Source organism: Nicotiana sylvestris, chromosome 6 (assembly GCF_000393655.2).
Source record: "Nicotiana sylvestris chromosome 6, ASM39365v2, whole genome shotgun sequence".
Classification (NCBI taxonomy): domain Eukaryota; kingdom Viridiplantae; phylum Streptophyta; class Magnoliopsida; order Solanales; family Solanaceae; genus Nicotiana; species Nicotiana sylvestris.
In genome coordinates this window covers 45,208,498-45,222,517 of record NC_091062.1, presented here as the reverse complement: position 1 = coordinate 45,222,517, position 14,020 = coordinate 45,208,498, and the positions used below count along the sequence as shown (strand labels likewise).

At 41.0% G+C, this 14,020-nt stretch overlaps 2 protein-coding genes across 2 annotated transcripts; both read left to right on the top strand.

The window, feature by feature from the left end:
* The first annotated feature begins 1,862 nt into the window (after window positions 1-1,862).
* Window positions 1,863-3,586, top strand: LOC138870545 (uncharacterized). The gene is made up of 2 exons (XM_070148361.1): window positions 1,863-1,999; window positions 3,142-3,586. Exons 1-2 carry the CDS (start codon window positions 1,863-1,865, stop codon window positions 3,584-3,586), a joined length of 582 nt encoding a protein of 193 aa, XP_070004462.1.
* A 383-nt stretch (window positions 3,587-3,969) lies between these two features.
* Window positions 3,970-4,473, top strand: LOC138870544 (uncharacterized). Its single transcript, XM_070148360.1, has one exon. The coding sequence runs from the start codon at window positions 3,970-3,972 to the stop codon at window positions 4,471-4,473; it is 504 nt and encodes a 167-aa protein (XP_070004461.1).
* Window positions 4,474-14,020: the final 9,547 nt, after the last annotated feature.

Genomic DNA, 14,020 nt, shown 5'->3' with positions numbered 1-14,020 from the left:
AGCCCTACATATCACTGTGCAATGCCACGACTATTTCATCACTAGGATCCTGGTTGACGGAGGTTCCAGCCTTAATATCTGTCCTCTAATAACACTCAAGAAGTTAGGCAATGGGTTGCACGAGATCAAAGAAGGAGCAATCAACGTAAAGCTTTTGATGGGTCTCAAAGGTCCACCATCAGTGAGATTAGCTTGTGTCTACAGATGGGACTAACCTGGTTCGATGTTGATTTTCAAGTAATAGATGTGCCCGCATCCTATAACTTGCTGCTGGGGCGGCCATGGATTCACGCTACTAGGGCCATAGCATCAACCCTGCACCAAGCGGTAAAATTCGAATGGAATCACCAGAAGGTGATCATTCACGGCGACGGTAGAAACCCCATATACAGTCATCAGACCATTCAACCAATCGAAGAGAGAAGAAAGCTAGGTAGAGAGACCTACCACCGCATCGAGCGGGTCAATGTTGTCGACAAAGACAAGTGGTGGGATAACAAGATCAAGAGTATATTGAATTGGAGTGGGTACAAGCCTGGCAAGGACTCGGCAAAAACCTCCAAGGAATAGCTAAACCCATAACACTCAAGAAACATGGCACCACTTTCGGCTTGGGGTACGAATACACTTGGGAAGAGTTCAACAACTGGTCGCCTCTATGGTGTGGTCCTTACTACCCACTAAAGCAGCCGATACCGCACATAGAATAGACTTTCCAATAGCTGACGTCGTCTATGGGACTGACGAAGAAGAGGCGCTCGCAACAGTGAAAAACTTGTTTTTAGAAGACAATGATATGGATTGATGTGTTATCCTTAAGGAGGAGGGGGAGTAAGGCCCTTCCATACAAGCCGTAAGCAGAGGAGCACGCCTCAATAACTGGACTATCAGGACAACCAGAGCCTAGAGAGCCTCGGGGTAGCAAGGCTAAAACAAGAATCATGCACTGTTTTTATTTACTAGATGATTTTCTTTTCACATTTTTTTATTTCCGCAATAAGATCTTCAATGTTCAAAACAATTAAGTAATTTATCAAAAGCATTTCGACTTTTTTTATGAATCAACACTTATTATTATTTTTCTCTTATTACTTTATTTATACAGCATTACTATTACTTAGCTTGATAAACCCGTGACTATGATATGCAATGAGGCAACGCAACAAACAGACATTGATACAGAGGAAGATGACACACTAGAGGAAATTGTCAAATAAGTAAAGAACTTTGAGAACAGACCTAAGTCCAACCTGGACGAGACAGAAATTGTTAACTTGGGAGATGCAGAAAGTGCCAAGGAAACACGAATCAGCATTCACTTATCGCCATCAGAAAAGAAGGAATACATAGAATTTCTAAGGGAATATGAGGACATATTCGCCTGGTCATATGACGACATGACCGATCTAAGTACATCTATTATGGATCACAAACTGTCGACCGATACGACATGTCCGCCGGTAAAGCAGAAGCTCAGAAAGTTCAAGCCATATATGAGTTTGAAAATCAAGGAAGAAGTCGCTAAGCAAGTCAAAGCTAAAGTTCTCAATGTTGTAGAATACCCGACATGGCTAGCCAATATCGTGCCAGAGCCCAAAGAAGGACAGGAAGGTCAGAGTCTGTGTCCACTACCGGGATCTCAACCGGGCCAATCTGAAAGACGACTGCCCTTTGTCGAATATACACATCCTGATTGACAATTGCGCCAAGCATGAATTGCAGTCATTCGTGGATTGTTTCGCCGGTTACCATTAGATCTGGATGGATGAAGAAGATGCTGAGAAAATGGCTTTCATTAAGCCGTGGGGAATGTATTGTTACAAGATGATGCCATTCGGCCTAAATAATGCAGGGCCACCAACATGAGGGCCATGACTACCATTTTCCATGACATGATACACAAGGATATAGAGGTATATGTGGATGATGTTATCATCAAATCCAAGAAGGCCGCTGACCACATAAAAGATCTGAGGAAGTTTTTTGACAAATTACGGAGGTACAACCTGAAACTGAACCCCACAAATATGTATTTAGGGTTCCTGCCGGGAAGTTGCTTGGGTTTATCGTGAGCTGCCGAGGAATAGAACTTGATCCATCAAAGTTCAAAGCCATTCAAGAGCTACCACCGCCAAAGAACAAGAAGGACGTGATGAGTTTCTTGGGAAGACTCAACTACATCAGCCGGTTCATAGCACAGTCCACAGTCATCTGTGAGCCAATCTTTAAGATGTTGAAAAAGGACGCCGCTACCAAATGGACTGATGACTGTCAAAAGGCCTTCTATAGCATTAAAGAGTACTTGTCAACACCACCAGTCTTGGTCCATCCTGAGCCAGGTAGACCCTTATTACTCTACCTTGCGATGTTGGACAGAGCTTTTGGTTGCGTTCTGGGGCAACATGATGAAATAAAAAGAAAGGAACAGGCCATCTATTATATCAGAAAGAAGTTCACTCCGTATGAGGCCCGATATTCTCTTTTGGAGCGCACCTGTTGTGCTATGACTTGGGTCGCTCAGAAGCTAAGGCGTTACTTCTCTGCCTATACTTCATATCTCATATCAAGGATGAATCCTTTAAAGTACATCTTTCAGAAGCCCATGCCCACTGGCAAGCTATCCAAGTGGCAAATCCTGTTGAGTGAGTTCGACATTGTCTATGTAACTCAAAAAGCGGTCAATTGACAGGCCCTGGCAGATCATCTCACTGAGAATCCCGTGGATGGAGAATACAAACCTCTGAAAATGTATTTTCCTGATGAAGAAGTATCATTCGTAGGAGAAGATATTGCAGAGTCCTATGATGGTTGGAGAATGTTTTTCGATGGAGCAGCAAACTTCAAAGGAGTTGGCATAGGAGCAGTCTTGGTATCAGAAACCGACCAGCATTATCCAGTGTCCGCCAAGCTCAGGTTTCCCTGCACCAACAATATGGCCGAATACGAAGCTTGCATCTTAGGGCTCAAAATGGCCATTGACATGAACATCCAAGAACTGTTAGTAATCGGAGATTCAGACTTGCTTATACATCAAGTACAAGAAGAATGGGCAACCAAGAATTCCAAGATACTTCCGTATCTGCATCATGTATAGGAATTGAGAAAGAGGTTCACAAAGATAGAATTCAGACATGTTCCCAGAATCCAGAATGAATTCGCTGATGCATTGGCTACCCTGTCATCCATGATACAACATCTCGATAAGAATGTCATTGATACCATACTGGTGAAAATTCATAATCAGCCAGCTTACTGTGCCCATGTTGAAGAGGAAGCAGACGGAAAACCTTGGTTCCATGATATCAAGGAATATTTGGCAAAAGGAGATTACTTGGCGCTTGCCAATCATACCCAGAAGCGCACACCTCGGAGGTTGTCTAACAATTTATTTCACAGCGGAGGAATCCTATATAGGAGGACTCCGAATTTGGGATTATTAAGGTGTGTCGGCGCAAAAGAAGTGTCCAAGTTGCTAGAGGAGATTCACGCTGGGACCTACAGTCCACATATAAATGGTTTTGTTTTAGCAAAGAAGATACTCCGAGCTAGTTACTTTTGGATGACTATGGAGACAGATCGCGTCTAGTACATCCGGAAATGCCATCGCTGTCAAATTCATGCCGACATAATAAAAGTGCCACCAAATGAGCTCAATGCAACAAGCTCACTTGGCCATTCTCTGCTTGGGGAATGGATGTTATTGGTCCAATTGAGCCCACTGCTTCAAACAGACACAGGATTATCCTAGTAGCCATCGATTATTTCACAAAGTGGGTCGAAGCAGCATCTTACAGAGAAGTAACTAAGAAAGTTGTGGCAGACTTCGTCCGCGATCGTATTGTTTGTCGATTCGGAATCCCAGAGTCGATCATCACTGATAATGGCTCTAATCTCAACAATGACCTAATGAAAAGTATGTACGAAACCTTCAGAATCAGCCATAAGAATTCCACAGCCTACAGGCCTCAAATGAATGAAGTTGTAGAAGCCGCCAATAAGAACATCAAGAAGATATTGAGGAAAATGATAGAAAAGCACAAACAGTGGCATGAGAAGTTATCGTTTTTTTTATTGGGGTATCGCAACATAGTTCGCACATCGACCAGGGCAACCCCCTATATGCTGGTTTACAGTACAGAAGCCGTCATTCCCGCAGAAGTAGACATTCTATCCTTAGGGATCATACAAGAAGCTGAGCTCGATGACGCAGAATGGGTGAAAAGTCGTTATGAACAACTATCTCTCATAGACAGAAAAAGTATGAACGCAGTTTGCCATGGTCAACTCTATCAGAACAGAATGTCCAGAGCCTTCAACAAAAGGGTCAAGCCAAGACAGTTCACATTGGGACAATTGGTGTTAAAGAAAATTTTTCTGCATCAAGATGAAGTCAAAGGGAAGTTCTCTCCTAATTGGCAAGGTCCGTACATGGTTCACCAGGTTCTGATAGGAAGAGCCCTCATAATCGCATAAATGGACGGAGAAGTTTGGCCAAAGCCAATTAATTCAGAAGCAGTCAAGCGCTACTATGTGTGATATTTATGTTTTCCCTGCACGATATAATTGAACTACGCCTGACCTGATTCCCGTTTAAGAGGGGATATGTAGGCAGCCCTATAGGTTTGATCACAATTAAATAAAATCTTCATTCCGCCCCTCCCCTTTCTCCCCAGAATTGGAAACTGGGGCAGAATTTTGAGGAGGACCCTCAAAATTCCGAAGCTATTTCAGCCGAATCATTGCAAGCAATAGTCAGAATCACCAACCCATTAAACTGGGGCAGAATTTTGAGGAAGACCCTCAAAATTCCGTAGCAAGAAGGGTTGCAATGTCCCAAACCACGTCATAGTCATTGGTTCATCTAAAAGCTATTTTTTAACTGTACACTTATGTCATATTTTTACGAAATCATGCACGTTTTGTTACTAAAATTGCCTTGTTTAGCAATGCTACCCCAGTGATACATACAATATCACCAGATCGAAGCCACAAGTCAAGCAAAACCAGCAAGGGATACGAACTAACCTTCCTCTTTTACAAAACTCACGATTTTTCTTTGGATGCAGGCACTAGGATTATGAAATCATTAAGCATACTATACGCTCACAGGGCAAATTTTGTTCAAGAACACGATTCTCCGAACCATTTCACTTACCAATATTTGTTATCATCACGCATTTAACATATTTTCATATGTTGTAATGCTCCCAGTAATCACCACGCTGCAATCTGCTATCAGCTAAGAAAACTCTACTACCATTTGCTATTTTATTTCTTGCATAAGGCCACCATTCTGCCTTCCGAGACTAAATGTTGTCTCTATCTACATTTACGCATTGCATAAGGCTACCATTCTGCCTTCCGAGACTAAACACTGTCTCTATCTGCATTTCGGCATTGCATAAGGCTACCATTCTGCCTTTCGAGACTAAACGCTATCTCCATCTGCATTTCTGCATTGCATAAGGCTACCATTCTGCCTTCAGATCTGCATAAGGCTACCATTCTGCCTTCCGAGACTAAACACTATCTCCATCTGCATTTCTGTATTGCATAAGGCTACCATTCTGCCTTCAAATCTGCATAAGGCTACCATTCTATTTTCCGAGACTAAATGTTGTCTCCATCTGCATTTCTGCATTTCATAAGGCTACCATTCTTCCTTCAAATCTGCATAAGGCTACCATTCTTCCTTCAAATCTGCATAAGGCTACTATTCTGCTTTCCGAGGTTAAGCTCTACCTCTATCTGCATTTGCATTGCATAAGGCTACCATTCTACCTTCCGAGACTAAACGTTGTCCCCATCTGCATTTTTGCATTGCACAAGGCTACCATTCTGCCTTCAAATATGCATAAGGCTGCTATTCTACCTTCCGAGGTTAAGTTCTACCTCTATCTGCATCTGCATCGCATAAGGCTACTATTCTGCCTTCCGAGACAAATGATTGCTCCATCTACATCTGCATGGCTGAAAGATCGTCTCATACTGCATCTGCATGGCTGAAAGATCGCCTCATACTGCATCTGCACGGCTAAAAGATTGCCTTATACTACATCTGCATGGCTGAAAGATCGCCTCATACTGCATTTCACGGGCTAAAAGATCGCCTTATACTACATCTACATGGCTGAAAGATCGTCGTATTGTATGGCTGCAAGATCGCCACATCTGCACGGCTGAAAGATCGCCACACATACTGCATCCTTCATGGGCTGAAATATCGCCAACTCATCCAAAGGCGTCATCGTTCGGAGGCACCATCCTCATAGCCCGAGAACACCATGTCATGGCCTGAGGATCCCTTTCAATCTTTTGCATGTCATTATTCAAAGGCATCATGGTTCGGACGTATCATTTTCATAGCTCAAGAGCATCATTTCATAGCCTGCGAATCCTTTATTACACGCTTCATGGACCAGGACGCTATGGTCTAAGGACGTCATCCTAACCGTCCGAAGACAGCATTCATGCTCCAGCGGGAACTTGCATCATATTTAAATTTATGTACGATATACGCTTGTATTGTTTCTATTTGCAGGTAAAACCGGCATGCAATAGCCGTCTCAGCAGGAGCCCGCTCTAGTGCCCGCAGCCATCAAACCTAACCATTCCAGTAAACCACTCACTCGACCAGCCTAAAATATTGCGTACGTTCTTGGAAAATACCCCTCGGCATACTCCGCCGACGGATCCTGAACTACATATGGCCTGATTCCTCTAAAACCAGGGATATGTAGGCAGCTCAGAAGCTAGGGTGCGGCCTGAATCTCTCCCAAACCATTTTGCTCGGTTAAAATTGGCCATCATATCTTTACCCGAAAACTCTTTCATCATTCCCGGGTAAAGAGGGGCACCTGTTGACACCCAATTTTTCCCTTTATATTTTCAATATGAAAAAAATAGCTTCAAAATGGTATGTATGCAATTTTTCCCTTTACATATGTATGCATATATATATATATATATATATAAGTACTTCATTACTTTTCCTTAATTTTGAAAGATTTTTTTAATCTATTTATTCTCCTATTTTATCCATAAAATTCAGTAATTGTTTCCAAAATTATCATTTTTTGGTGATTCACTTATTGCACTTTTATATCTATGCTAAAATATAGCCAAGGAAATTTTTGCATATGTTTTACAAATTTATTTAGTATTTTTAAAGCTAAATTGCATATAATTGCAATATTAGCCTCTTTTAAGATTTAATTGCATTTATGTTCAGAATATTAGGTATGGTATTTTTAAATAATTAATTATGTACTATAAATCATTTTAGTACCATTAATTTTATTTCTAGAAATTATTTTATTATTTTTTATAAATCAAATAGAAAATTTGGCTATTTAAATGTTAGCCCCATTTTATTTCGATTATAGCCTAAATTGGACCACAATTTGAATCCCAATTATCCTGGCCCAATTCCTATTAAACCCCGACCCAATTCCGATTTAACCCAACCCATAGCCATCTTCATAACCTGCCCATTTACTCGTTCAATCCAAGCCGTTGATCACTCAAATCAACGGCCAAAAATTGCCCTTACCTAAATTAATTCCCAACTAACCCCCAAACCCTTTCATTTGTTACCCTATGCCACCTCTGCATTCCCCTCCTCTCCTAAATCCTCTCTACAGCAACATCAAACCATAGCCACCGCCCCCTTAATCTACCCTAATCTATGGCTTTCCATGGTCGCCTAAGACCTGTATCAACCTCCTATGGCTTCTATGTGTTTGTTGATGTGGTCTCATGACCAGATTCTGAAGGGGCTTGGTCCAGTCTTTGCTCGATAACCTTTCTCCGGCCAGCCATGGCCACTCGAGTCAGACCTTTGACTCTCTTGGTTAGATCGGTATCTTTCAGGGCGTTTTTCATTGCTTTTGGATTCTTTTGAAACCCTAATCTCTAGAACCTTTTCGATTTCTTTTCGATCCACCTTAGATCCATGCTTTCCATGAGTTTTTAAACACTTTCTCGAAGTTTCTTTAGTTTTTCTTCAAAAGGGACTCTTCGTCTTTCTCCGATTAGGGTTTTCTTGCAAGTTCTTCTTTGCAAAATCTTTGCTCTGATTATAATGTGTATGTGATTCTACTATGTTTGTTCATGTTATTCTCCTATCTAGTTACTTTGGGTTCATTCGAGTTTCTGAGACTATTTGCTAGTATCTGTTTGATTTACCTGTTTATCATCTTTAAACTCGATTGATGTCGAAACCCCTAATTTCTTTGGGGTTCTTTCGAGTTTTTGAAGCTGTTTGCTAAGTATTTGTTTGATTTACTTGTTTATCATATTTAAACTCGACTGATGTTGAAAACCCTAATTTCTTTTGAGTTTCTGAAATATTTTGCTAGTATTTGTTCGATTTATTTGCTTATCATCTTTAAAGCTTGACTATTGTTGAAGAAACCTATGAATTTGGGTTTGAAACTATTCATTTGAACACCTGATTCGATTTGAGGATTCCTTGTTTCAGAATCTCTTTTCTTTATGTGATTCCTCTGATTCTGGGTCTTTACTATCTTTAAAACTCGACTATGCTTGAAACCCTAAAGGGTTTTCTCATCTAATCACTGTGAGACCTTTACTAACTCTCTTTACCTGCTGTTGTGCTTCGAGTGAATCTCTTCTACTACAAAGTCCTAGCTTATTCCTGCTACTACTGTATGCTTATGTTGTTTCTTTTGCCAAGGGGTTTGGCCTTGCATGTCTGATACTACTGTTCATTCTATTTATATGTTAAGGTGCAGAATCATGACCCTTTCTTGACCGATTCTGAATCCTTCAATGTTGCGATTGATTGCCAAAGGGTATTCTGATGAACCCTAATCTTATTAGTCTGTTCAAATGATTGAGCTGTGATGTTTTACCTCGAACCTTTTCCCAAATCAAGCATATATTCTGCACCTAGACTCAATTGTATATTCTATATTTTACTACCCCTTTGTATGGCAAGAATAAATTTGTCGCAAACTTATTTCTTTCCTTAATTAGCCTGATTAGTATCTGTTTGAGCAGTACTTCCTTGATTAATAGGAAGTACTTGTGTTAATTGATTCTGATTGTGATTGTTTCCATGTTTATGTTAAGCCTTTTCTTATTACCTTAATTTCTACTCGTTTTCAAAACTATAAATACCCACATCCTCTTCTTGCAAACACACGAACACAAGGCATAAAATACTTGAGTTCAGACACACACCTCACTAAAATCTCTCTTTTTTCTCTGTTGCTACTTGTATTCCTGCCTTACCTAGCTGGCTGAAAGCCAAGGCTAGGCTGTGAGAAGCTTGCTCATTTTTTTCTCTACATTTGCATCTTGACTAGTATGTTCTAACTAATTTTCAGCATCAACAACAACATGTTTTTTTACTGTTTCTTTCATCCTTGTTTGTCTCCTGTTTGTATTTAACCAAGTTCCATTATTAAGCATGCTATAGTCTGCCTTTTCTATTCTGAATTAATGCTTCTATTAATTACTTATCATGGCTTGTGAACCTTAAATCCCCATCGCCATTGTGTTTGGTATTTGTGGTTGGTTTGGGGCATGACAACATTGAACATTGCTGTGCATGACCCAAACTTGATCCCCCTGGGATCATAACCTCCATGTTTCCTCTAGTTGTTGTGTGTTCTGGTTGGCTTATAGGCATGCCAGCACCTTTTATTATTGTGCATGCCCAAAGCTGACCCCTACCAAAATACATGGGCTCTTTGTAATGGATTCTCACCCCCTGACCCCCTTTGTATGAAGTTATCAACTCTATGTTTTATTAATTACTGTTTCCCTATCACCCTTTACCCTTCTCCTTTATACCTTCAGTTTTAAAACTCTATTCCTACACTTCCACTATCTTCTTAGACTTAAGTTCTGCCCTCTTGTGTGAGCCTTGCCTTGGGACCCATGAGCTCCCTCTGAACTTGGACACATAAGGGCTGACCCTTCCACACTGCACTCATCTGTATCTGGTCCTATGAACCTGGGTGTAAACACTGCCTGGGGTCCCTTGAAACTCTTAGGGAACTCTCACACACCCAGGTCCGAGAAAGGCTTTGAAATAAGTGGCTTTTGAAGTAATTAATTATATAACTCAGATAGGAAGTCAAGATCAAGCTTCCTATGGTTGTACTTTCTTATTTTTATGTATTTTCTTGATGTAATTCAGCAACTGGTCTGTAATAATTTGTAATGAACATTTGGGGTTGGCTAGTGAAAAAGGGATGGGTAATTATGCATGCTCAAGGGTAGAAAACATGCCTATAGGATTTGTGTTTTCAATGATTCAATTCTGCATTTAGAAAGCATGCCTATAAGACTGTTTTACATCCTGCATGTTCAATTCTGCATTTTAGACACCATGCCTATAGTGGTTCATTTAAAATTCTGCATGTTCAACTTCACGCCTAAATAACCTACCATAGGACTTTATTTTAAATTCTGCACGCTTGTTACCACTTAGACATCATGCTCTAGGATTTAAACGGCTATAAGCAGGTATCATGTTCATAATGGTAAAATCAGTATAACACTAGATATCATGTCTATAGGAGTTAAAACCAGTAATAATAGATATCATCATCTGTAGAATCTGAAACTAGTCTAATTTAAAATCAGTCTATTCTGAACCAGTTTTTAAGTAACTTAATCTCCCTATTTAACACGGCTTAGCAAGCATGCCTATAGGATTTCAAACCGCTCATTTTTTTTAAGTTTGTTACTGATTTGCCACATTCTGAATCAGTAATAGATACCATGCTCATAGGATTCTGCCCCAAATACTTAGGCAAACCTTAGGTAATAATAACCAATAAAGCTAAACCCGTTTCTGTTAATAATCGCTACAATAACCAATAAAGCTAAACCCGTTTCTGTTAATAATCGCTACAACCAGCAGGCAGGCCTGATTCGGACTTCTTATCTGAGTTATGTAATAAATTGGTCTGCTTCAACAACTTAAACTCCATTTTTGCCTTAATATTTTCAGACCCTGCTTGTTGTTTGAGTCATGCTATTTGATTGCTTTGTTTGAGGAGGTATATATGAGCCTTCATTGTTTATGTGTTTCCCCTGTTATTGTGCAGTCCTATATGTTTTGTATGTTGCCCTAGATTTTTTCACCTTTGAAACTCCAAGTCATCCTAATATCCCTCCCTTTTAGGAATAGTAGTCCTAAGTGCCTCCGGGACTGATAGGAATGGGATGGGTAATAGCATGCAATAGTAGTCGAGACCAATCCGCGCTTTAGTGCCTTAATGGGGTGGGAAGGGTAGATATGGATATGATGACCAGTGCGCTAATACCACGTGTAGCCCCTCTTTTGAGGAATGATTACCGGGTATTGTATTGATGTGATCCATATTATAAATAAACCTAGGACCCCCCTTCCCCTCGCTTTCTTTGCTTTTAAAATATTGTGACTCCTTTTCAAAAATCAGCCCCTTTAATAATTACTCTTTCAAACTTTGTTTACTTTCAAGCATTTGTGTATTAAAATCCCCTCTTATTTGAGCCTTACCTGCTTACATGTTAATTGCACCAAATTCACAAAGAATTGTCTGGCCGGGAACCACACTAGTGGATCCTGAGGGGTGCCTAATACCTTCCCCTTAGGATAATTTCAAGCCCTTACCCTATCTATGGTTATCAAAAAATGTAGTTGTAGTTGAACCTTGTAGGTGTAATAATGCACCATAAATCATTAGGTGGCGACTCTTCAAATGCAAAACCCAATTCTCAAAAGAACGAGTTGTCCCATACCCAAAATGTCATTAACCAGATTCTCCCGACGCGAGGAGGGAAAAAAGGGGGCGCGACATCAAGTATTCAAGACTTCCCTTCGATCTACCTCAAATACTGTGGGGCATCGTTGCCTCTTCATAGAACTCAAACTATGCCTAGGAGGACCTCAATAGGAGAATTATGTGTTGGGCCAATAGGTCGAATGAACTGTGTCCATGTAGAATAATTGGGCCTCCAAAGGCAAAAAAATATGTACGCATACATCAAATAATTGAGGGAGCCTCTTTGCTTATCAAAACACTTGAAGAAATTCAATACTTTCATGCAAAACGGCTTAAGGGCCAAAAATCCTCGAACATTCGGGGACTCTCATCGACAGTCAGCTCGTCGAAGCCATCGAAAACTCGAATTCGTAAGACCTCAATAAGGAAATTTTGAGCCCGTAAGACCTCAGTGAGGCCACATCAAATCTGTAAGGCCTCAGCAAGTCATTCCCAGACTTATAAGACCTCAATGAGGCAATACCGAGCTTGTAAGACCTCAACGAGGTGTACTCAAATTTATAAGACCTTAAAAAGGCATAACCCCAATATGAAGGCCAAGGCTATATATCGAACTTATAAGACCCTTAAAAAGGCATACCCTCGATATAGTTCCAAGGTCACCACGCATGGGGACTAAAGGCTACGGACAAACCTAAAGACTATGGTTGAACTAAAAGGCTACGGCCGAATTAACGCGGCTCGGAGACATCGGACTGCCGCCATAAAACTAAAGGCCTCCAAATACTTCGAAAATATTTCGAAAAGAACCGGTTAATCAGGTTACCCTCAGCATAAGCAAAGGAGCTTCGATAAATATCAGCTCTGGACAATAAAAAGGCTTCGAAAACAACCAACCTTCGATGAAAAGGTATCGAAAATTCAACTTTCGGGCGAGCCTCCCGAGGTACTCAGCTATCGTCAAATATCGATTCATAATCGAGGTTCTTGTTTGAGCCGTGGAAGAGTCGGATGAACATAAAACATGCCAAGGCATAATCAAAACTTCAAAAGTCTTTAGCCAAAATAAGGAAAACCTATAGCCATACTAGAGGTCACATCGACCCAATTTAAAAAGAGCCAAAGGGCTAATGCGTAAGAGCCTAAGGGCCAGCCTAAAGAGCCTAAGGGACAATGCGTAAGAGCCTAAGGGACAGCCTAAAGAGCCTAAGGGCCAACGCGTAAGAGCCTAATGACCAACCTAAAGAGCCTAAGGACCAATGCATAAGAGCCTAAGGGACAATGCGTAAGAGACTAAGGGCCAGCCTAAAGAGCCTAAGGGCCAATATGTTGAAACCTAAGGGTCAATAAGCCCGAGTCAAGATTTGAATCGAGGATCGAACACCGAACGGTCAACTTTTATCAATCACTCATCGAGCATGAAAACCTGAGGGGTTCATATCATAAGTCCGACACACCGGACTAGTTATCGGCAAGCAACAAAGTTTATTCAAAAAAGGCAAAGGGAAAACAAGAAATGACGAAAAGAAAAAATCCATATGATATATATATATATGATAAAATTTTCACGAAGTCATATTTACAGGTCTCACGCCTAGAGCCCTTACACAAAAAGGGAACAAATGAAAACCTAATCTGTCGCGTGGATTACTTGACCAGACGGAGCTCCCTCGGAAGTTGTGCCTTCAACGGCCTGGTCCTCGACCCCCAGATCATCGACGGCCTCCTCCCCCTCATGGACTTCACCTTCATCTTCATCATCCTCCAAACTGTTGGTCGAACCACTAGCTGAACCATCATCGTAAGAAAGCAGAGTTGCCGATTCTTCCTCTAGGGCCTTCACCCTCTCAATCTCGGCAGAAAATCGATGCCCCCTGCGTATACATCGTCGAGAGCATGTCTCCGAGATCTTAATCGGGCATGTTCAAAGGCTCGGGACAGTTTAAGCTCGACCTCTTCGGACACCTTCCTGGCTCAAGCATTTGCAACAGCAGCATCTTTTCGGTATGAGAACATGAGTGCGTCGGCTTCGAACTTAGGTGCAGATAGCTCAGCAACTAGTTCGGAATGGAGATCTTTGTACTCATGGCTTTCTTCCCTCGCCCCTTAAAGTTGGCACTCAACCAAGGTCAGCTTTTCTCGAAGATTTTCTTTATCGGAAGACACCTCATCCATGCGCTGCTTCAGCCCAAGGATTTCAGTATCTCTGACTCTAAGCTCCTCTCGCATTAGATCATATTTTTGCTTGAGCTGAAGAAATCAAATTAAGGTAT